Raw genomic sequence first — 24858 nt, forward strand, 5'->3', positions numbered from 1 at the left:
AGGCCTTGACATTCATCCACAGGTACACCTCCAATTGACTCAAATTATGTCAATTAGCCTATCAGAAGCTTCTAAAGCCATGAGATAATTTTCTGGAATTTTCCAAGCTGTTTAAAGGCACAGTCAACTTAGGGTATGTAAACTTCTGACCCACTGGAATTGTGATACAGTGAAATAATCTGTCTGTAAACAACTGTTGGAAAGCTTACCTGTGTCATGCACAAAGTAGATGTCCTAACCGACTTGACAAAACTATAGTTTGTTTACAAGAAATTTGTGTGGTTGAAAAAACGAGTTTTTATGACTCCAACCTAAGTGTATGTAAACTTCTGACTTCAACTGTACTCAATTCACGTCACAAATAGTACAGTTAGTGCAGTTAGTATGAGTATTCGAACACAGCTCAGGTGGTGATGCGAGATTTCTTCAGTATTGACCTGAAGTTGGTGCAGTGCCTCCAGCCTCTGCACGTGGTCCCTCTTGACATTGTCCAGCTTTTTCAGAGCCTGTTTCTCCTGCTGCAGGGCCTTCACGTCAATCTTCTGACTCTCCATCTTGGAGTAGAATTCGTCCACTGCCTAAGCGCAGAGGAGCAAGACTTACTGAAGTGATCTCATACCTTACGTCTTGTGAAAATACCAATATAGTTTTAGTACACTAGGTACGTATGGGAAACAATGACATTTTTCCAACGTATGCATAGGGTAAATAAATACATATAAAGGACATCTATTCTAAAATTCACCTTGTCAAATGTATCAAACTCAACATAGTGGCTATTTGCATGTTGGGCAAAGAGGAAGGGGTGGAATTCCTCATATCTGTAAAAGAAGACAATGTTGGAGAGTTGAACATATCTCACCAACCAAGCAAACAAAAACCTCCATAACAAGTAACAGAACTTGGAGACATAATATCATAAGCACAGAATGAGAGTCAAATAAAATAACTTACGTGAGCAATTCTTCAGGTTTCTCTGGGGCTAAACTTGGTTTCTTCTCACATTTTTGGATGATGTAGCCCTGCAACGAAACAAGAGAGAAACAGTTTTCTATAATTTCGCTATGACAAATGGATCTGATGTATGAATGAATATTCTCAATAAGACGTGAGACCTACCTTTCCATCGAAGCTTGCCGTTTTCTCCATATAAACTTCTGCCATTTGCAGGGCATCAAGGATTTTGGGTGCATCTACAGACAACAATTAAGCCTATTTCATCCAGAATATCACAATTCTGATGATCATTGATTGAATAATATATACCAGCAGCATATCTTTGTAATCTGCCAAAGGCTACAGCTGGTCTAAAAGAAACGTACCTCGTGCAGCATCAAACTGGCTGTCCACTTTGATGAAGCCGGGGAGTCCCACTTCCATCAGACAGTGCTCTATGAGAGTAGCCCCATATGCTGAAAGAGCAGATAGATCATATTAGAAGGTAAGTCTGCTGTTTACAATAATAACATTGTGTAAAACATTTATTTTTAAACTAAACCTGGATGAGCAATGGATGGAGCCACTTTGAGGAGATGAAGACTACTTACGAAGGTGGGGATTGAGGATCCTTTTCACCTGTTCTCCATTCGTGGCCTTCGACAGGACTTCAGTGAGTCTACATGAAAAACAAACCAAAACAAAGGATTATTTCTTCAATGAACTCTTGTGCCTAACTAGGGTTGCAAAAGTCCGGTAAACTTTCCCAAAATAACCAAGTTTTCCAAAAATCCTGGCTGGATGATTGCAAAAGTCCTGCTTATTGAAATCTAATTTTATTGGTCCTCAGAGATCCACAACGCCGAATACAACAGGTGTATACTTTACAATTAAATGCTTTCTTACAAGCCCATTCCCAAAAGTGCAGAGTTCAAAAGTAAGAAATACAAGTCAATGCGCAGGGATACAAGGTAGTTGAGGTAATTGAGCCAATACAGTACGTACATGTGGGCAGTGGTGGAAAAAGTACCCAAATGTCATAATTGTGGAAAAGATACCTTAATAGAATAATACTCAAGTAACATGCAGTACAATACTACTTGAGTAAAAGTATTCAGTTTAAAATATACTGAAGAATCAAAAGTAAGTGTAATTGATCAAATATACTGAAGTATCAAAACTTACAATAAAAATATTTTAAAATTCCTTATATTAAGCAAACCAGACAGCAACATTTTCTTGTTTTTTAATTTATGGATAGTGAGTCTGCCAGATCAGTGGCAGTAGAGATGAACAGAGAGGACCTTTTGATAAGTGTGTGAATTAGACCATTTGTGTCCTGCTAAGCATTCCAAATGTAGCAAGTACTTTTTGGTGTCAGGGAAAATGTATGGCGTAAAAAGTACATTATTTTCTTTAGGAATGTAGTGTAGTAAAATTATCAAAAATATAAATAGTAAAGTACAGATACACCAAAGTATTTTTTACTTAAGAACTTTACACAACTACATATGGGTAGGGGTAAAAGTGACTAGGCAATCAGGATATACACTGCTCAAAAAAATAAAGGGAAATAAAATAACACATCCTAGATCTGAATGAATGAAATATTCTTTTGAAATACTTTTTTCTTTACATAGTTGAATGTGCTGACAACAAAAATCACGCAAAAATTATCAATGGAAAAACAAATGTATCAACCTATGGAGGTCTGGATTTGGAGTCACACTCAAAATTAAAGTGGAAAACCACACTACAGGCTGATCCAACTTTGATGTAATGTCCTTAAAACAAGTTAAAATGAGGCTCAGTAGTGTGTGTGGCCTCCACGTGCCTGTATGACCTCCCTACAACGCCTGGGCATAGTCCTGATGAGGTGGTGGATGGTCTCCTGAGGGATCTCCTCCCAGACCTGGACTAAAGCATCCGCCAACTCCTGGACAGTCTGTGGTGCAACGTGGCGTTGGTGGATGGAGCGAGACATGATGTCCCAGATGTGCTCAATTGGATTCAGGTCTGGGGAACAGACAGGCCAGTCCATAACAAGGGATCAATGCCTTCCTTTTGCAGGAACTGCTGACACACTCCAACCACATGAGGTCTAGCATTGTCTTGCATTAGGAGGAACCTAGGGCCAACCGCACCAGCATATGTTTCACAAGGGGTCTGAGGATCTCATCTCGGTACCTAATGGCAGTCGGGCTACCTCTGGCGAGCACATGGAGGGCTGTGCGGCCCCCAAAGAAATGCCACCCCACATCATGACTGACCCACCGCCCAACCGGTCATGCTGGAGGATGTTGCAGGCAGCAGAACGTTCTCCACTGCGTCTCCAGACTGTCACATGTGCTCAGTGTGAACCTGCTTTCATCTGTGAAGAGCACAGGGCGCCAGTGGCGAATTTGCCAATCTTGGTGTTCTCTGGCAAATGCCAAACGTCCTGCACGGTGTTGGGCTATAAGAACAACCCCCACCTGTGGACGTCGGGCCCTCATACCACCCTCATGGAGTCTGTTTCTGACCGTTTGAGCAGACACATGCACATTTGTGGCCTGCTGCAGGTCATTTTGCAGGGCTCTGGCAGTGCTCCTACTGCTCCTCCTTGCACAAAGGCGGAGGTAGCGGTCCTGCTGCTGGGTTGTTGCCCTCCTATGGCCTCCTCCACGTCTCCTGATGTACTGGCCTGTCTCCTGGTAGCGACTCCATGATCTGGACACTACGCTGACAGACACAGCAAACCTTCTTGCCACAGCTCGCATTGATGTCCCATCCTGGATGAGCTGCACTACCTGAGCCACTTGTGTGGGTTGTAGACTCTGTCTCATGCTACCACTAGAGTGAAAACACCACCAGCATTCCAAAGTGACCAAAACAATCAGCCAGGAAGCATAGGAACTGAGAAGTGGTCTGTGGTCACCACCTGGAGAACCACTCCATTAGTGGGGGTGTCTTGCTAATTGTCTATAATTTCCACCTGTTGTCTATTCCATTTGCAAAACAGCATGTGAAATGTATTGTCAATCAGTGTTGCTTCCTAAGTGGACAGTTTGATTTTACAGAAGTGTGATTGACTTGGAGTTACATTGTGTTGTTTAAGTGTTCCCTTTATTTGTTTGAGCAGTGTATAATAAACAGAGTAGAAGCAGAGTATGTAAAGTGTGTCTGTGGCGTCAATATATGTATGTGTTGGAGTGTCAGTGTAGTATGTGAGTGTGTGGGTAGAATCTAGTGAATATAGCTTGGGGGTATAGGCTGTTCAAGTGCCTTCTGGTCAGAGACGTGTCGCTCCGGTACCGCTTGCAATGCGGTAGCAGAGAAAACAGTCTATGACTTGGGTGGCTGGAGTCTGACCATTTTTGGGCTTTCCTCTGACACCGCCTGGTAATGAAGTCCTGGATGGCAGGGAGTTCGGCCCCAGTGATATACTGAGTTGTACGCACTACCCTCTGTAGAGCTTTGAAGCCACCGGACGGCGATATTGTCACTCCCAATAGAAGGAGCAGTCCTCCATAGTAATGAATATAATTCTACAGTATTTCAATTCAATTTAAAGGAGATAATTACACATATTCAAGTATTTTTGTTGTTGTAGTGGGGATATTAGCATAACTTCAAGGAAAATGTTATATATTTTCTCATGTTTATTTTTTATGTTTAGCTGACATAATACAATTTAAAAAGTAAGTATTAAGGTGTCTCTAACAGAATGCATGTGACAAAAACAAATGTAGACATTAATAAATGCATTTCTATAGCTTCAAAAACATTTTGCAATGGTGGGGGAATGTCAAGATGGAGGCGTGGTGTTTTCAAAACAGTTCCCCTTGTCAGATTACACGCACACACACACACACAGTCAAAAGTTGACACACACCTACTCATTCAAGGGTTATTCTCTATTTGTACTATTTTCTACATTGTAAAATAATAGTGAAGACATCAAAATTATGAAATAACATATGGAATCATGTAGTGACCACAAAAGAGTTCCCACATATGCTGAGCACTTGTAGGCTGCTTTTCCTTCACTCCGCGGTCCAACTCATCCCAAACCATCTCAATTGAGTTGAGGTCGGGTGATTGTGGAGGCCAGGTCATCTGATGCAGCACTCCATCACTCTCCTTTTTGGTCAAATAGCCCATAAACAGCCTGGAGGTATGTTGGGTCACTGTCCTGTTGTAAAACAAATAATAGTGCCACTAAGCCCTAACCAGATGGATGGCGTATCGGTGCAGAATGCTGTGGTAGCCATGTTGGTTAAGTGTGACTTGAACTCTAAATCACAGACAGTGTCACCAGCAAAGCACCCCCCACCATCACACCACCTCCTCTATGCTTCATGGTGAGAAACACACGTGGAGATCCTCCGTTCACCTACTCTGCATCTCACAAAAGACACGGCAGTTGGCACCAAAAAACTCCAATTTAGACTTAGACCAAAGGACAGATTTCCATCTAATATGCATTGCTCGTGTTTCTTAACCCAAGCAAGTCTCTTCTTCTTTTGTGTGTCCTTTAGTAGTGGTTTCTGTAAAGCAATTCAACCATGAAGGCTTGATTCATGCAGTCTCCTCTGAGATGCGTCTGTTACTTGAACTCTGTGAAGCATTTGATTCATTGATTCCAAGATGGCATAGCAGTTCAGACGTCTTTTGTCCTCGTCTTGTCGTGTCCCGTATATATATATATATATATTTAAACTTTTTTCACATACCTTTTATATATATTTATTTTTAAATTTTCCATAAACTCATCTTCAAAACATTCTCCTGCAACCCGCCTCACCAATTTATATTTATAAAAAAAGTATTATTTACCTCAAATCTGTAATCCTCCAAGAAGCTAGCCAGAAACTAGCCAGAAGCTAGCCAGAAGCTAATCCAGAAGCTAATCAGAAGCTAGTTAGCTTCTTTACTGGCTAATCGTTAGTATTCAGCTAACCACGGTTTGTGCCTGCCTGCAACCATCAGCTATCCTTTAGCTCGAAAATCTATAGCCAGTTTTGTACGGCGCAGCGCGGCTCGGAACATACCGGACCAATTTTTCTCTCCATGTCCCTGGATTTCAACCGCTAACTCTGGACATTCATACCTGGATCTCACAGCTAGCTAGCTGATATCCGTGTGACTATCGGCTTTCGTCGATTCCGGAGCAAACATCAATTATTCCGGAGCTAGCCAGCTGAAGAGTTCTATCAATCACTCCTGGGCTCCAATCACCTATCCGGACCTGTTTTACTGCCTACGCGGAGCCCCACCGGGCCTTCACAACTGGACTGCCGACATTATCTACCCGAAGGAGTTATCCGGCTGGCTCCTCTGTCGCGACGTTACCTGAACGCCCATCTGCGGCCCGCTAACCGTTAGCTGTCTTATCGGCTGCTATCTGAATAGACAATCGGACAAAAAAAATTTTTTTTAATTCTTCTTGGGCCTCTATAACTATATCTATTGTTTTTTGTTGTTGTTGTGTGATTTGGATTAATCCCCTCTACCACACGGAACCCCACTAATCTACTGACGGAACGCAAGAGGTGGCTAATAACAGACCTCCATCCTATGCTAGCTTGCTACCGATGGCCTGGCTAGCTGTCTAAATCGCCGTGACCCCCAACCAATCCTCTCTACTCACTGGACCCTTTTGATCACTCGACTAAGCATGCCTCTCCTTAATGTCAATATGCCTTGTCCATTGCTGTTCTGGTTAGTGTTTATTGGCTTATTTCACTGTAGAGCCTCTAGTCCTGCTCACTATACCTTATCCAACCTATTAGTTCCACCACCCACACATGCAATGACATCTCCTGGTTTCAATGATGTTTCTAGAGACAATATCTCTCTCTTCATCACTCAATACCCAGGTTTACCTCCACTGTATTCACATCCTACCATACCATTGTCTGTACATTATACCTTGATGCTATTTTATCGCCCCCAGAAACCTCCTTTTACTCTCTGTTCCAGACGTTCTAGACGACCAATTCTTATTGCTTTTAGCCGTACCCTTATTTTACTCCTCCTCTGTTCCTCTGGCGATGTAGAGGTGAATCCAGGCCCTGCAGTGCCTAGCTCCACTCCTATTCCCCAGGCGCTCTTTTGACGACTTCTGTAACCGTAATAGCCTTGGTTTCATGCATGTTAACATTAGAAGCCTCCTCCCTAAGTTTGTTCTATTCACTGCTTTAGCACACTCTGCCAACCCGGATGTTCTAACTGTGTCTGAATCCTGGCTTAGGAAGACCACCAAAAACTCTGAAATTTTAATCCCGAACTACAACATTTTCAGACAAGATAGAACTGCCAAATGGGGCGGTGTTGCAATCTACTGCAAAGATAGCCTGCAGAGTTCTGTCCTACTATCCAGGTCTGTACCCAAACAATTTGAACTTCTACTTTTAAAAATCCACCTCTCTAAAAACAAGTCTCTCACCATTGCCGCCTGCTATAGACCACCCTCTGCCCCCAGCTGTGCTCTGGACACCATATGTGAACTGATTGCCCCCCACCTATCTCCAGAGCTCGTGCTGCTAGGCGACCTAAACTGGAACATGCTTAACACCCCAGCCATCCTACAATCTAAACTTGATGCCCTCAATCTCACACAAATTATCAATGAACCTACCAGGTACCTCCCCAAAGCCTTAAACACGGGCACCCTCATAGATATCATCCTAACCAACTTGCCCTCTAAATACACCTCTGCTGTCTTCAACCAAGATCTCAGCGATCACTGCCTCAAACGACCTCCACTCATCACTGTCAAACGCTCCCTGAAACACTTCAGCAAGCAGGCCTTTCTAATCGACCTGGCCGGGGTATCCTGGAAGGATATTGATCTCATCCCGTCAGTAGAGGATGCCTGGATATTTTTTTTAAATGCCTTCCTAACCATCTTAAATAAACATGCCCCATTCAAGAAATGTAGAACCAGGAACAGATATAGCCCTTGGTTCTCCCCAGACCTGACTGCCCTTAACCAACACAAAAACATGCTATGGCGTTCTGCATTAGCATCGAACAGCACCCGTGATATGCAGCTGTTCAGGGAAGCTAGAAACCATTATACACAGGCAGTTAGAAAAGCTAAGGCTAGCCTTTTCAAGCAGAAATTTGCTTCCTGCAACACTAACTCAAAAAAGTTCTGGGACACTGTAAAGTCCATGGAGAATAAGAACACCTCCTCCCAGCTGCCCACAAGATAGGAAACACTGTCACCACTGATAAATCCACCATAATTGAGAATTTCAACAAGCATTTTTCCACAACTGGCCATGCTTTCCACCTGGCTACTCCTACCCCGGTCAACAGCACTGCATCCCCCACAGCAACTCGCCCAAGCCTTCCCCATTTCTCCTTCTCCCAAATCCGTTCAGCTGATGTTCTGAAAGAGCTGCAAAATCTGGACCCCTACAAATCAGCCGGGCTAGACATTCTGGACCCTTTCTTTCTAAAATTATCTGGCGAAATTGTTGCCACCCCTTTTACTAGCCTGTTCAACCTCTCTTTCGTGTCGTCTGAGATTCCCAAAGATTGGAAAGCAGCTGCGGTCATCCCCTCTTCAAAGGGGGGGGACACTCTTGACCCAAACTGCTACAGACCTATATCTATCCTACCATGCCTTTCTAAGGTCTTCGAAAGCCAGGTCAACAAACAAATTACCGACCATTTCGAATCTCACCATAGATTCTCTGCTATGCAATCTGATTTCAGAGCTGGTCATGGGTGCACCTCAACCACGCTCAAGGTCCTAAACGATATCTTAACCACCATCGATAAGAAACATTACTGTGCAGCCGTATTCATTGATCTGGCCAAGGCTTTCGACTCTGTCAATCACCACATCCTCATCGGCAGACTCGACAGCCTTGGTTTCTCAAATGATTGCCTCGCCTGGTTCACCAACTACTTCTCTGATAGAGTTCAATGTGTCAAATCGGAGGGTCTGCTGTCCGGACCTCTGGCAGTCTCTATGGGGGTGCAACAGGGTTCAATTCTTGGACCGACTCTCTTCTCTGTATACATCAATGAGGTCGCTCTTGCTGCTGGTGAGTCTCTGATCCACCTCTACGCAGACGACACCATTCTGTATACTTCTGGCCTTCTTTGGACACAACTCTCCTTCCGTGGCCTCCAATTGCTCTTAAATACAAGTAAAACTAAATGCATGCTCTTCAACCGATCGCTACCTGCACCTGCCCGCCTGTCCAAAATCACTACTCTGGACGGCTCTGACTTAGAATACGTGGACAACTACAAATACTTAGGTGTCTGGTTAGACTGTAAACTCTCCTTCCAGACCCATATCAAACATCTCCAATCCGAAGTTAAATCTAGAATTGGCTTCCTATTTCGCAACAAAGCATCCTTCACTCATGCTGCCAAATATACCCTTGTAAAACTGACCATCTTACCAATCCTCGACTTTGGCGATGTAATTTACAAAATAGCCTCCAATAACCTACTCAACAAATTGGATGCAGTCTATCACAGTGCAATCCGTTTTGTCACCAAAGCCCCATATACTACCCACCATTGCGACCTGTACGCTCTCGTTGGCTGGCCCTTGCTTCATACTCGTCGCCAAACCCACTGGCTCCATGTCATCTACAAGACCCTGCTAGGTAAAGTCCCCCCTTATGTCAGCTCGCTGGTCACCATAGCATCTCCCATCTGTAGCACACGCTCCAGCAGGTATATCTCTCTAGTCACCCCCAAAACCAATTCTTTCTTTGGCCGCCTCTCCTTCCAGTTCTCTGCTGCCAATGACTGGAATGAACTACAAAAATCTCTGAAACTGGAAACACTTATCTCCCTCACTAGCTTTAAGCACCAACTGTCAGAGCAGCTCACAGATTACTGCACCTGTACATAGCCCACCTATAATTAAGCCCAAACAACTACCTCCTTCCCTACTGTATTTAATCTATTTATTTTGCTCCTTTGCACCCCATAATTTTTATTTCTAATTTGCACATTCTTCCATTGCAAATCTACCATTCCAGTGTTTTACTTGCTATATTGTATTTACTTTGCCACCATGGCCTTTTTTTGCCTTTACCTCCCTTATCTCACCTCATTTGCTCACATCGTATATAGACTTGTTTATACTGTATTATTGACTGTATGTTTGTTTTACTCCATGTGTAACTCTGTGTTGTTGTATGTGTCGAACTGCTTTGCTTTATCTTGGCCAGGTCGCAATTGTAAATGAGAACTTGTTCTCAACTTGCCTACCTGGTTAAATAAAGGTGAAATAAATGTTAAAAAAATATATTTTTTTGGGGCTGCAATCTGAGGTGCAGTTAATAAATGAATTTATCCTCTGCAGCAGAGGTAACTCTGGGTCTCCTTTTCTGTGGCGGTCCTCGTAAGAGCCAGTTTCATCATAGCGCCTGATGGTTTTTGGGACTGCACTTTCAAAGTTCTTGAAATTTTCTGGATTGACTGACCATGTTTTAAAGTAATGATGGACTGTCATTTATCTTTGTTTATTTGAGATGTTCTTGCCATAATATGGGCTTGGTCTTTTACCAAATAGGGCTATCTTCTGTACACCACCCCTACCTTGTCAGAACAACTGATTGGCTCAAACGCATTATAACGAAAGAAATTCCACAAATTAACTTAAGGCACACCTGTTAATTGAAATGCAATTCCAGGTAACTACAGTGGGGCAAAAAGGTATTTAGTCAGCCAACAATTGTGCAAGTTCTCCCACTTAAAAAGATGAGGCCTGCAATTTTAATCATAGGTACACTTCAACTATGACAGACAAAATGAGAATTTAAAAAATGCAGAAAATCACATTGTAGGATTTTTTATGAATTTATTTGCAAATTATGGTGGAAAATAAGTATTTGGTCAATAACAAAAGTTTCTCAATACTTTGTTATATACCCTTTGTTGGCAATGACAGAGGTCAAACGTTTTCTGTAAGTCTTCACAAGGTTTTCACACACTGTTGCTGGTATTTTGGCCCATTCCTCCATGCAGATCTCCTCTAGACCAGTGATGTTTTGGGGCTGTTGCTGGGCAACACGGACTTTCAACTCCCTCCAAATATTTTCTATGGGGTTGAGATCTGGAGACTGGCTAGGCCACTCCAGGACCTTGAAATGCTTCTTACGAAGCCACTCCTTCGTTTCCCGGGTAGTGTGTTTGGGATCATTGTCATGCTGAAAGACCCAGCCACGTTTCATCTTCAATGCCCTTGCTGATGGAAGGAGGTTTTCACTCAAAATCTCACGATGCATGGCCCCATTCATTCTTTGCTTTACACGGATCAGTCGTCCTGGTCCCTTTGCAGAAAAACAGCCCCAAAGCATGTTTCCACCCCCATGCTTCACAGTAGGTATGGTGTTCTTTGGATGCAACTCAGCATTCTTTGTCCTACAAACACGACGAGTTGAGTTTTTACCAAAAAGTTATATTTTGGTTTCATCTGAACATATGATATTCTCCCAATCTTCTTCTGGATCATCCAAATGATCATCCAAATGCTCTCTAGCAAACTTCAGACGGGCCTGGACATGTACTGGCTTAAGCAGGGGGATACGTCTGGCACTGCAGGATTTGAGTCCCTGGCGGCGCAGTGTGTTACTGATGGTAGGCTTTGTTACTTTGGTCCCAGCTCTCTGCAGGTCATTCACTAGGTCCCCCCGTGTGGTTCTGGGATTTTTGCTCACCGTCCTTGTGATCATTTTGACCCCACGGGGTGAGATCTTGCGTGGAGCCCCAGATCGAGGGAGATTATCAGTGGTCTTGTATTTCCTAATAAATGCTCCCACAGTTGATTTCTTCAAACCAAGCTGCTTACCAATTGCAGATTCATTCTTCCCAACCTGGTGCAGGTCTACAATTTTATTTCTGGTGACCTTTGACAGCTCTTTGGTCTTGGCCATAGTGGAGTTTGGAGTGTGACTGTTTGAGGTTGTGGACAGGTGTCTTTTAAACTGATAACAAGTTCAAACAGGTGCCATTAATACAGGTAACGAGTGGAGGACAGAGGAGCCTCTTAAAGAAGACAGGTCTGTGAGAGCCAGAAATCTTGCTTGTTTGTGGGTGACTAAATACTTATTTTCCACCATAATTTGCAAATAAATTCATAAAAAAATCCTACAATGTGATTTTCTGGATTTTTTTCTCTCATTTTTTCTGTCATATGATGAAAATTACAGGCCTCATCTTTTTAAGTGGGAGAACTTGCACAATTGGTGGCTGACTAAATACTTTTTGGCCCCACGGTACCTCATGAAGCTGGTTGAGAGAATGCCAAGAGTGTACAAAACTGTCATCAAGGCAAAGGGTGGATACTTTGAAGAACCTCAAATATATTAGGATTTGTTTAACACTTTTTTGGTTACTACATGATTCCATGTGTTATTTCATAGTTTTGATGTCTTCACTATTATTCTTCAATGTATAAAACAGTAAAAATAAAAATCCCTTGAAAGGGTAGGTGTGTCCAATCTTTTGACTGGTACTGTATATATATATATATATATATATATATATACAATTGAATACAATGCTCAGATCACTAAACATCTTGTGACAAATCCCTCAACATTTCACCAAATTAATCTGCAAATATTTACATTTTCCCAATCTTTTGCCTGCATTGGCCCCATGATTCATCCTAACCCACTCTTCACCCATTATTAATTCATCCTACCCCACTATCTGCCTCCAGGGGATGTCTTACCTCTCCAGGCTGATGAGGGGCTCTGGGGGCCTGGCGTTCTCCACAGGGTACCTCTCCCTCACCGCTATCTTCACATCTTCCTCTCCCTCGGCTGTGCGGAAGCGCAGCAGGTTCAGAATGGTGTACTCGTGGTCCGCCAGGATAATGTTACCCTTCACATACACAGGGGGTGCACATTACACTGCATTCAACATGACGATCATAAAGAGAACAGCATGGATTATCTATTATCATATATATATTTATATATAAATATGAAACAAGTACTGTATTCTACAGTTGAGGAGTACAATGAAAACCTCAGACTCGGAGAGAGGAAAAAGGGAATGGTAATTTCTCACCCTGTCATAGAGTTCCACTATCAGATGGTAAGCAGCCTCATCTGAGCCAAACTGGATGTCAACAATCCTGTCAACCCCAAGCTGCTTCACCTGTGTTAGTCGTCTTGACTTGAGATGCTTTCGACACTGTGGGGAATTGTCATCATACAGTCAGTTACCAAGACATCCATCATTGCTTGACAAGTGAATGGACAACTGAAAAAAAAAACATATCCTCACTTTCATGGCAAAGCCAGAGGGCATCATATTTTTGGGCCATTCAAAGTCTGTAGAATGAATGCGGAGTCCAGATTCAACCAGTAGAATAGATTTGGTGTCAGGCCTGAAAACAAACAAAAACGTTTTCCATTCTAACCTTGAACACCAGTCATCCCTAGGACTACGTGTACATGACAAGTTCTGGAAAGAAACATCATGGAAACAACATGGATGGTTGCTGTAGCTTGGTACCACTGACAGGCAGCAGATATTACTTACTTTTGCAAACGGATGAGATAGGTCTTGGTGTCGATGTCATACACGTTGTTTACGCGCATACCAAGGTAACTGTGATAACATAACAAGTTAAGTTAGTGTCATGCTGACGTTATTCATAAGTCCCAATCATATTTTGTTAGCTAGCTATATTTAGCTAGATATCTGTACTATCAAAAACCCATTTTTGACAGTAGTTATTTAGTTAGCTAGTTATTCAATGGCCGTGTTCGAGTGTCAAAACCGTGAGGTTTCGTGGGTAAATTGTGACTTATCTTGCTACAAATAATAATGAGTCGTTATTTATGACCCAAGGTGATTTGAAGATCAGTCAGTCGCCTGCAATGTCGAACAAGCCAAAACTCTCTTTTAACTTCGACATTTGCTACAGTAACTAGCTAACGTTAACTAGCTAGCCAACATTAGCACGTTTCATGATGCATGAACCAGACTAACTTACTTAGCATTTATCTCAGCAATGACCGCCCTGATATCCACGGTATTGAATCTTGTTTTCATGGTGAAAATTAGTAGTTTGTATTCGTTGTCCGAAACATTTACACGGCAGACAAGGAGAGCAGCACACAGCAACGAAACGCTAGCTTTTACAGCACGCATGCGCGGTCTACATTTGTACGGAATCCTGTTTGAATCAAAAAATACCACGCAAGCGTGGACTTTCCGCACACAAACCCACACTTGTGCACGTGCATGCGCAGACATTGGACGAAAATGATTTACATTACGCAATGATGAATTTTGTTGGTTGATGCTGCCAGGTGATGGTCACCCGCTGCTACTTGTGAGTGTTTCAAGATACAAATTAACGGTAGATTTTGGGCATTGTTGTACTAAATGCGTTCTCTTCGTCAGCTATCGTATAATTATGTATTACACAAATTGGCTTGTTGGTGTGAAAAATAGAGCATGCATTCGCAAAGCAAACAAAACGCATAGTATCGACTGGAAAAGCTTCATGGACCTATATAACAATACAACGTCGTACAATCGAAATAGATCTGAGCTCATTTTAAGCAAGCTTCTTTGGAAAAAAGGTGAGATCAATACTTCGCAAAATGGCATTCAAACGAACAACATGTTTACATGAACATGCTCCACGTTATGGGAAATATATGTTTGGTTCATTTGTGCATTTTTTGGTAAGCTATGTTGCATTTGGCTCCATCTCTCTGCTTGAGCGACTGATGATGGGTGCAGACCTTTTGTAATAGAGCAAAAACACAATTGTTGTACTATTTGCAGAATACAGGCATTTGGACGTCCATAACAGTAAAAGTGTGCATACATCATTGAGTGTGAGTCCAATGTCAGAAATATATAGCCAGCCACTGTACGAGACAAGTTTCTTGTTTCAAATCATCCACCTTTTAGGTCAGAGTTGAGGGTGAGGCGTGCCTGGTTACCAAGGTGACGGCCCAGCCAACATGGCCAGCTCGTAGTAGAGATTAGAAATGTCTTCATTAGCCTAGGTTAGAGACCAGAAAGGCGTATTTTCCCCCAAGCCTTTCAATCTTGGAGTTAGTTAGCTGAAATACATGCCACAACACCACAAATAGAACAATGAGATTAGTTATACAAATCTTTGACAACAATGTGTCATGAAAATATCGCAATGTGTTATTTAAATATAGGCCTAGATAGTAACGTTATGGATAATTTATTTATATGCAGTGTACACTTTGAAGAATGGATAGTAAGTTGATCGAATTGTTTGCCTGTACTAACGAGCTAGCTACCTACTAACGTTAGCAAACTAGTACAGTACGCTAGCGTTTGCTAGATACAGCTAATGTAGATAGCTGCATGTTTTTTTCTCAACTCCTTTGTTCTTATGCAGATTACAAGATAATCAAGAAAATTGGAGAAGGGACATTTTCAGAAGTGGTGAAGGCTCAAAGCCTGAAAGATGGGAAATATTATGCTTGTAAAACGATGAAGCAGTCACTCAGCAGGTAATTATCATGAGTGTTGCCCATAAATATATAATGGTTCTTTCTGCCTGCTGCTTGCCTTCAGGTGCATGGCATCCTCTTTGTACGTGGACCCTTGCCTCGAAAGCCAGCAGCAGCAGCATGACACCCCTACCTATCCTACTGGGTGTCAACCATTGATGTGTATATTGGTTTCAACATACCCTGACCAAGTGAGGTCAGCGAGGGACAACGTGGCTTGAAGTTTTGTGGCAAGATTTTTTAAGCCTACATCTTTGAAAATGAGTCATGAGACATGTTCTCTACAATAGAAAGATAAAGTTACACATAATAAACATGTTTTGTTTTTTGTTGCTCAGCCTGGAACAGGCCAACAACCTACGAGAAGTCCAGGCCATGAAGAAACTGAACCCTCACCCCAACATCATTCAGCTGCATGAATTGATATTGTGAGTACAATGTTTGTCACAGTTGTTTTCATTGTATGTGTGAAGCCTGAACTGAATTATAACATGATAATTTTGTCTGATTCATTCAATGTGTTACAGTGACAAAGAATCAGGGACCCTGTCCTTGGTATGTGAGCTGATGGAGATGAACATCTATGAGTACATACGAGGTCAGACACACAGGGAACTGCTACTGTGAATGACATGAAACCTTTACCATAACTGTAACTACAGTACATCAAAGACTATTTCCAATTCTGTTATCTTGTGTATTGCTAACTTGTCTCACTTGCAGGGAGGCAACAACCTTTGCCAGAAAGTAAAATCAGACACTACATGTATCAACTTTGCAAGTCACTCGATCACATGCATAGGTAAGAATGAAATATGGATGGGAGCTTGTCCATGAAATAATTCATTTTTTTGTTTACATTTCTTACAGGGGGGTTAAGGGTAATTGTTTTGCTTCCCCTAAAAGTAAACCGTTTTACTCTTTTGTTACCTTCCTACAGCAATGGGATCTTCCACCGTGATGTTAAGCCAGAGAACATTCTAATCAAAGTAAGTAAAAATGATGCTGAAAACCTTGCCTGCTAATTTGTAAATAAGAACTGTTACTGTTACATTATTTACCATATGTTGCCCATGATTTGGTTGGTTGCTTCCATAGCATGATGTGCTCAAACTAGGAGACTTTGGCTCGTGCAGGAGTTTGCACTCCAAGCCCCCCTACACAGAGTACATCTCCACCCGCTGGTACAGAGCCCCAGAGTGCCTCCTCACAGATGGCTATTACTCACACAAGATGGACATGTGGAGTGTAGGATGCGTTTTCTACGAGATCATCAGGTACCTCTCTTGTCATTGGTTGTGACCAAATTCTCAAACTACATACTGCTTATGTACTTTCCATCCTTGCATACCCAAAAAGCTGACTAAATAGGATGTAGTATTATAATTAGGTTATAGCCTTAGTGATATGTATTCCTCTATGGTCAAAGTCAGACATTCATGAACACATACTGTTGTGTAAGTAGCCTTGATGGCATCACAGATTATCATGTTTTTATATTTCAGTCTCAGCCCTCTGTTTCCGGGTACCAACGAGTTGGATCAGGTGACCAAGATCCATGATGTTTTGGGTACACCTGACAGCAGTCTTCTTCAAAAATTCAGGCAGTACGTTTCTTACTTTGGCTGCATTATATACGTTTCTCATGTAATGGAGACCAATACCTTCACAGTATGTTCAATGGAAACAATTGTCCTTAGTGACATTGTTGTACATTATTGTTGACAGGTCTAGGGCGATTCGTTTTGACTTCCCTCCACGGAAGGGCAGTGGGATCTCTCGGCTCATCCCAAACTGTTCTGCGCCCAGTCTGTCATTGCTCTACCAGATGCTGGCCTACGACCCAGAGGAGCGCATTGGCTCACGAGCGGCGCTACAGCACGCCTATTTTAGAGAGCTACGGTAAGCACACACTGTACTGGATAGAAAATCCAGACATACTGTACTGTGCCTTAAAATTGTAGTGTGTAAGATACATTATTTCATTTGGTAAATGCTATCTTCCCTCCTGTCCTCTTTGGTCCTTGTCTCAGGCTGGCAGAGAGGAGAGCTGATAGTCTGCACAGGGCCATTGGGACTGTAGAGGGAGGACAGAGCAGTGGGACCCCCAACTCTGTGGATCACATGTGGCGCATGGCCAGACAGGGCAGGAGGCATGTAAGAGATGGCCACATCGCTTAAAAATAGGTCCAAAAGGTTGACCCTACATCAGATTTTATGAGTAATGAAAACCCCATTACAAAGATTAGGATGACATGTAATAGTAGGCTACATACTGGAAATAGTACCAAAAGTACCATTGCGATGCACTTTGCCCTGCTATGATGTGGTTAGTCTCTCATGATGGCCTAATATTATTTTGTTTTGCAGCACAACATAAAGCATGTTGCCGAGCCTCGGATCAGACGCAACATCCAACATTATCCAGTGGAATTACCAAAGCTCAATGTGGTAGTGCCTGCACCCCAGATCACCTACCCTGTTACCACAGTGCCAGCTCTTACCATCACTCACCGTGGGTCTCCCCTTCCAGTCATCACGTCAAAAAAGTGCCACTTGCGGTTGGCTAAGGTAAACACACTCCATTACGATGTACATTTTACAACATCCCTACGGCTACTCCCTATTTTAAGACATCCCTAAGGCTACTCTACGACAAAAGTCTTGTATGGACATTACTTTATTGCACAGTGGTCTCCAAACGGTCGATCGCTATTGACTGGTCGATCTCCAAGGCCTTCTAAGTCGATAAACCTTACGTTCCTATTTTTTGAATTAGTTTAGCATTTTTGGTGGTATGTGCACCCGATTCAGCTGTCCTGTGCGCCGGGTGGATAACGTGTTCCCATTTTATTTGTCAGAGGGTACAAATCCTGCCTTCCCGGGGGGGAGCACTATATGCCCACCGCTGGCCAATCAGATGGCTCAGATTACCATGTCTGCAGTAATGTAGAAGGCATAAAAGAAAGTCCTGTGTGGCTCAGTTGGTAGAGCATGACGCTTGCAATGCCGGGGTTGTGGGTTCAATTCCCATGGCGGACCAGTATGGGGGGAAAAAGTATTCAAATGTATGCACTCACTACTGTAAGTCGCTCTGGATAAGATCGTCTGCTAAATTACTAAAAAAATGAAAGCTACAGCAAAATTGATACTGTGAGATTTCTAAACTTTTAAAACCATGACTAGAGAGAGACTTCAACGACTACAGCTGAGTTGCTGTTTTTATGAATGAGTTCATGTTTGTTTTTACTCCGTACTGTCAACTAGAGGTCGACCAATTAATCGTTAGGGCCGATTTCAAGTTTTCATAACAATCGTAATCGGTATTTTTGGACACCAATTTGCCAAATATTTTTTATTTTATTTTTTACACCTTTATTTAACTAGGCAAGTCAGTTAAGAACACGTTTTTATTTTCAATGACGGCCTAGGAACGGTGGGTTAACTGCCTTGTTCAGGGGCAGAATGACAGATTTTTACCTTGTCAGCTCGGGGATTCGTTTTTGCAACCTTCCGTTTACTAGTCCAATGCTCTAACCACCTGCCCTACATTCCACGAGGAGCCTGCGTGGCAGGCTTTTACTACCTGTTACGTGAGGTCAGCAAGAAGCCAAGGTAAGTTGCTAGCTAGCATTAAACTTATCTTATAAAAAAACAATTAATCTTAACATAATCACTAGTTAAACTAGTAATATCATCAACCATGTGTAGTTATCTAGTGTGTCCTGTGTTGCATATAATCGATACGGTGCCTGTTAATTTCTCATTGAATCACAGCCTACTTCGACAAACGGGTGATGATTTAACAAGCGCATTTGCACCAATGTACCTAACCATAAACATCAATGGCTTTCTTTAAAATCAATACACAAGTATATATTTTTAAACCTGCATATTTAGTTAATATTGCCTGCTAACATGAATTTCTTATAACTAGGGAAATTATCACTTCTCTTGCATTCCGTGCAAGAAGTTAGGGTATATGCAGCTGTTTGGGCCGCCTGGCTCATTGCGAACTGTGTGATGTCCATTTATTCCTAACAAAGGCCGTAATTCATTTGCCAGAATTTTACATAATTATGACATAACATTGAAGGTTGTACAATGTAACAGCAATATTTAGACTGAGGGAAGCCATCCGTTAGATAAAATATAGAACGGTTCCGTATTTCACTGAAAGAATAAACCTTTGTGCTTTTTAACAGCAGCTCTTCGCTGTGCTTCAAGCATTGCGCTGTTTATGACTTCAAGCCTATCAACTCCCGAGATTAGGCTGGTGTAACCAATGTGAAATGCCTAGTTAGTTAGCGGGGTGCGCACTAATAGCGTTTCAAACGTCACTCGCTCTGAGACTTGGAGTAGTTGTTCCCCTTGCTCTGCATGGGTAACGCTGCATCGAGGGTGGCTTTTGTGTTCCTGGTTCGAGCCCAGGTAGGAGTGAGGAGAGGGACGGAAGCTATACTGTTACACTGCCAATACTAAAGTGCCTATAAGAACATCCAATAGTCAAAGGTATATGGAATACAAATGGTATAGAGAGAAATAGTCCTATAATTCCTATATTAACTACAACCTAAAACTTCTTACCTGGGAATATTGAAGACTCATGTTAAAAGGAACCACCAGCGTTCATATGTTCTCATGTTCTGAGCAAGGAACTTAAACGTTAGCTTTCTTACATGGCACATATTGCACTTTTACTTTCTTCTCCAACACTTTGGTTTTGCATTATTTAAACCAAATTGAACATGTTTCATTATTTATTTGAGGCTAAATTGATTTTATGGATGTATTATATTAAGTTAAAATAAGTGTTCATTCAGTATTGTTGTAATTGTCATTATTACAAATAAAAATATCTATTTTTTTAAATCGTCCGATTAATCGGTATCGGCTTTTTTTGGTCCTCCAATAGTCAGTATCGGTATTGAAAAATCCTAATCTGTCAACCTCTACTGTCAATACTTTCTATAAAGCCATAACATGTGCGTTCTCCCTACTTCCACTCATGCTACAACCAGCACTGCAGTGGCAATGAATGAGTAGGAAAGTGTATCGATAAGCTTGGGTCTTTTTTATATTGAGGAATATTTCACTTTCTCTGGTCATAGAAGTAACAACACGAATTTGTGCATGAGGTAGAAATAATGCGGTGCGATTTGAGTTTCGCCATCAGCTGGATGACAGTGTCCCCTTTTAGTCAGTGTCAGCGGAGGAAAGGGAGAGCAGAGGGACGTTGAGAGGCGGACCCTCAGTCTGCTGCCCTCTCTCTCTGCTGAGACTGACCATCAGATGCAGGCTCCTTCAGCCCAGTAAAATTTAAAGAAGCTAAGTACTTAAATGTATGCTCACTCAGCTGTGCCTCACAAGTAATACAACAACTGATCGATTACCGGTGTGATCATATAAATTAAATTAAATGGGTTTTTTCAATAGTCTGAGAAGAACAATGCATTCATTGGCAAGTCAAGCAAAGCCAATATGAGGTGATCATGTTTTGGGCCTATAGCCTACTGCACAAACCTCATTGCTACAGTACCGTTTTTAATAGGTTAATGTTGCATAGGCTTATGTTTTTTTAGTTTAAAAAAAATCAGAACAGGAGATCTCAGCTTGCACTTTGACACAAAGTGTACTCAAAAGGTTGGTGACCACGGATTAATTATTTTTTATTTTGTCTTTATTTAACCAGGTAGGCCAGTTGAGAACAAGTTCTCATTTACAACTGTGACCTGGCCAAGATAAAGCAAAGCAGTGCAACAAAAACAACACAGAGTTACACATGGGATAAACAAACGTACAGTCAATAACACAATAGAAAAATCTGTATACAGTGTTTGCAAATGAAGTAAAGAGGTAAGGCAATAAATAGGCCAATAGTGGCGAAGTAATTACAATTTAGCAATTTACACTGGAGTGATATGTGCAAGTAAAAATACTGGTGTGCAAAAGAGCAGAAAAACAAAAATGGGGATGAGGTAGGTAGATAGTTGGATGGGCTATTTACAGATGGGCTGTGTACAGCTGCAGCGATTGGTAAGCTGCTCTGATAGCCGACGCTTAAAGTTAGTGAGGGAGATACGTCTCCAACTTCAGTGATTTTTGCAATTTGTTCCAGTCATTGGCAGCAGAGAACTGGAAGGAAAGGCAGCCAAACGAGGTGTTGGCTTTGGGGATGACCAGTGAAATATACCTGCTGGAGCGTGTGCTACGGGTGGGTGTTGCTATGTTGACCAGTGAGCAAAGGCGGAGCTAATGGAAGACCACCCTAATGTCAGAACATCTGAGGCTGTAAGTGTCAAGCGTCTCAGAAGTGCTGATCTAGGATCAGGTCCCCCCCTGTCCTTGTAATTTTATGCATTATGATCTAAAAGGCAACACTTATCCTAGCTCAACACTCCTACTCTGAGACCCTTGATGCATACAGTATCAGGACTCACCCATGTGTTGTTCATATTTCTGTTAATAACCTTTGTCTCTTTTCCCAACAGCCAAGGGATGAGTCCTACCGCTCTGCTTTCAAGACCTACTACATGCCTCCTTTGGACAGGAAACGAGGTGGCTACTGAGAGCCCCAATTCTTAAGAACCGTTGCTGTTTAACAGAACATACCTGTAGCTACTGTACATACTCTAATCTGCTTTGTTTGAAATGTTAAGACTATATTGTTTGAACAAAGCTATTCAGCTTCTGTAAAGCCTGCCACTTTCTGGTGAGAAATGCAAACAGGGCTTTTGACAAAGGAATATCACATAGCAATAATTACCAGGGTTCATTTGTACAAGTCATAATTCCTGCAGATGAAATATAACATGATCCCCAAAGTATATTTGACTCTGTCATCAGTGTTAGCCTAATGAGATATTGCCTATTAACCATTAATTACCCAGCCATTTCCTAACTAAATTAGGTGTCATGTTAACAGCTGTTGATAAGTTTGCTCAAAATGTAGCTAATGACTACTCGCATGCAACGCAGAAATTCAAGGATGAGCTCTGATATAGTTAATCAAGTGATGAAAGAGCCAGCATTATAGTTCATTGATTCAGCACAGTGTAGTGTATGCTAGTGCTTGACAAAATTTGATTTTGGGAAATTCACTTTTTTGCTCACAGAGCATATCTTTATAATAACATCAAAAGTTGCAGATTTCCTAGTGACTTCCAAAGCAAGAGTCATGTGCATGACAATAATTACAAAAGAAACTCCTTAAACTCTCAGAATGTGCATTAGTACCACCCCTTTTACAAAAGATCTGTAGAATATACTACTGCATTGCCAAAGGAGTATAAAATGTAACTGTATTTTGTAACATGTTCTGTGAATGTTTTTCCCTTTTTTAATGATGTCAAATTACATAAGATTTTCCAAAGCTGTGACAGCTTTTTGAGACAGAGGTACACTACATGACCAACATTTTGTGGACACCTGCTCGTTGAACATCTCATTCCAAAATCAAGGACATTAATATGGAGTTGGTCCCCCCTTTGCTGCTATGAACATCCTCCACTCTTCTGGGAAGGCTTTGCACTAGATGTTGGAACATTGCTGCAGGGACTTGCTTCCACAGCCACAAGATGTTGGGCAATTCATCGCAAATGTGTTCTATGGAGTTGAGGTCAGGGCTCTGTGCAGGCCCGTTTAAGTTCTTCGCCACTGATCTTGACAAACCATCTGTATGGACATAGTTGGCATTCCAATGGCGGCAAGCTTTACAACACTCCAGCCAACACATGGTGATCTTAGACTTGGGTGTGGCTGCTGGACCATGGAAACCAATTTCATGAAGCTCCCGACGAACAGTTCTTGTGCTGACGTTTCTTCCATGGACAGTTTGGAACTCTGTAGTGAGTGTTGCAACCGAGGACACAGAACGGTGGTCCCATTCTGTGAGCTTGTGTGGCTGAGCTGTTGTTGATCCTAGATGTTTCCACTTCACAATAACAGCACTTACAGTTGACTGGGGCAGGTCTAGCAGCGCAGATCTTTGACGAACTGACTTGCTGGAAAGGTGGCATCCTATGACGGTACGACGTTGAAAGTCACTGAACTCTTCAGTAAGGCCAATCTACTGCCAATATTTGTCTATGGAGATTGCATGACTGCGCTCGATTTTATACACCTGTCAGCAACAGGTGTGGCTGAAATAGCTTAAATCCACAAGTTAGAAGGGGTGTCCACATACTTTTGTATATAAAGTGTACATACATTACCTTCAGAAAGTATTCACACCCCTTTACTTTTACCACATTGTATTGCGTTACAGCCCGAATACAAAAAAAAAATAAATGTAGATTTGTCACTGGTACTCCATAATGTCAAAGTGGAATAATGTTTTGTGAAATTTTAACAAATTATTTTTTTTTAATGAAGCTGAAACGTCAATAAGTAGTCAACTCCTTTGTTGTGGCAAGCCTAAAGAAGTCCAGGACTTAACATTTGCTTAACAAGTCATATAAGTTGCATAGACTCACTGTGTGCAATAATAGTGTTTAACATGCTATTTTTATGTCTCATCTCTGTACCCCACATGTACAATTATCTGTAAGTTCCCTTAGTTGATCAGTGAATTTCATCCACAGATTCAACCACAAAGACCAGGGAGGTTTTCCAATGCCTCGCAAAGAAGGGCACCAATTGGTAGATGGGTAAAAAAAAAGCAGACATTTAATATTCCTTTGAGCATGGTGAAGTTATTAATTCCACTTTGAATGGTGCATCAATACACCCAGTCACTAAAGATACAGGCGTTATTCCTAACTCAGTTGCCTGAAAGGAAGATTTTTGTTTTTAAATGTGGCAAAACTCACTTTTGGTCAAGAAAACAAAGTGTTATGTTTGGGGAAAATCCAATACAACACATACAGTTGAAGTTGGAAGTTTATATACACTTAGGCTGGAGTCATTAAAACTTTCTTGTAAACAAACTACAGTTTTGGCAAGTCGGTTAGGACATCTACTTTGTGCATGACACAAGTAAGCTTTCCAACAATTGTTTACAGATTATTTCACTGTATCACAATTATAGTGGGTCAGAAGTTTACATACAATAAGTTGACCGTGCCTTTTAAGAGCTTGGAAAATTCCAGAAAATCTCATGGCTTTAGACGCTTCTGATAGGCTAATTGACATAATTTGAGTCAATTAGAGGTGTACCTGTGGATGTATTTCAAGGCCTACCTTCAAACTCAGGGCCTCTTTGCTTGACATCAAAAGAAATCAGCCAAGACCTCAGAAAAAAAGTTGTAGACCACAAGTCTGGTTCATTCTTGGGAGCAATGTCCAAAAGCCTGAAGGTACCACGTTCATCTGTACAAACAATAGTACGCAATTATAAACACTATGGGAACACACAGCCGCCCTACCGCTCAGGAAGGAGACGTGTTCGGTCTCCTAGAGATGAACGTACTTTGGTGCGAAAAGTACAAAT

At 41.8% G+C, this 24858-nt stretch overlaps 2 protein-coding genes across 3 annotated transcripts in view; one reads left to right on the plus strand and one right to left on the minus strand.

Annotated features, from left to right (window-relative positions):
• The window catches only part of LOC115138231 (ribosome quality control complex subunit NEMF), a 34420-nt gene extending 20313 nt beyond the window's left edge, over positions 1–14107 (minus strand). The window contains exons 1-11 of the mRNA XM_029674882.2: positions 13916–14107; positions 13459–13527; positions 13201–13303; positions 12982–13107; positions 12641–12792; positions 1548–1615; positions 1323–1412; positions 1120–1193; positions 955–1022; positions 746–821; positions 438–578 (exon numbers count right to left, since the gene is read on the minus strand). Of these exons, the coding sequence (XP_029530742.1) occupies positions 438–578; positions 746–821; positions 955–1022; positions 1120–1193; positions 1323–1412; positions 1548–1615; positions 12641–12792; positions 12982–13107; positions 13201–13303; positions 13459–13527; positions 13916–14073 (1125 nt within the window). The 5' untranslated portion in view covers positions 14074–14107. The remainder of the gene's footprint in view (positions 1–437; positions 579–745; positions 822–954; positions 1023–1119; positions 1194–1322; positions 1413–1547; positions 1616–12640; positions 12793–12981; positions 13108–13200; positions 13304–13458; positions 13528–13915) is intronic.
• A 42-nt stretch (positions 14108–14149) lies between these two features.
• Positions 14150–22255, plus strand: LOC115138234 (MAPK/MAK/MRK overlapping kinase-like). Of its 2 annotated transcripts, none has more exons than XM_029674885.2 (12): positions 14150–14510; positions 15314–15428; positions 15767–15856; positions 15956–16026; positions 16152–16230; positions 16369–16417; positions 16527–16705; positions 16934–17035; positions 17157–17330; positions 17462–17585; positions 17799–17999; positions 21920–22255. In XM_029674885.2, the coding sequence occupies exons 1-12, from the start codon at positions 14225–14227 to the stop codon at positions 21995–21997; spliced, it is 1548 nt and encodes a 515-aa protein (XP_029530745.1). In that variant the 5' UTR covers positions 14150–14224; the 3' UTR covers positions 21998–22255. The 2 variants fall into 2 exon arrangements, with proteins under 2 accessions (XP_029530745.1, XP_029530746.1); XM_029674886.2 differs by having other exon boundaries at positions 14182–14257.
• The last annotated feature ends 2603 nt before the right edge of the window (positions 22256–24858 follow it).

The sequence above is a fragment of the Oncorhynchus nerka genome, linkage group LG12 (assembly GCF_034236695.1).
Source record: "Oncorhynchus nerka isolate Pitt River linkage group LG12, Oner_Uvic_2.0, whole genome shotgun sequence".
NCBI lineage: Eukaryota > Metazoa > Chordata > Actinopteri > Salmoniformes > Salmonidae > Oncorhynchus > Oncorhynchus nerka.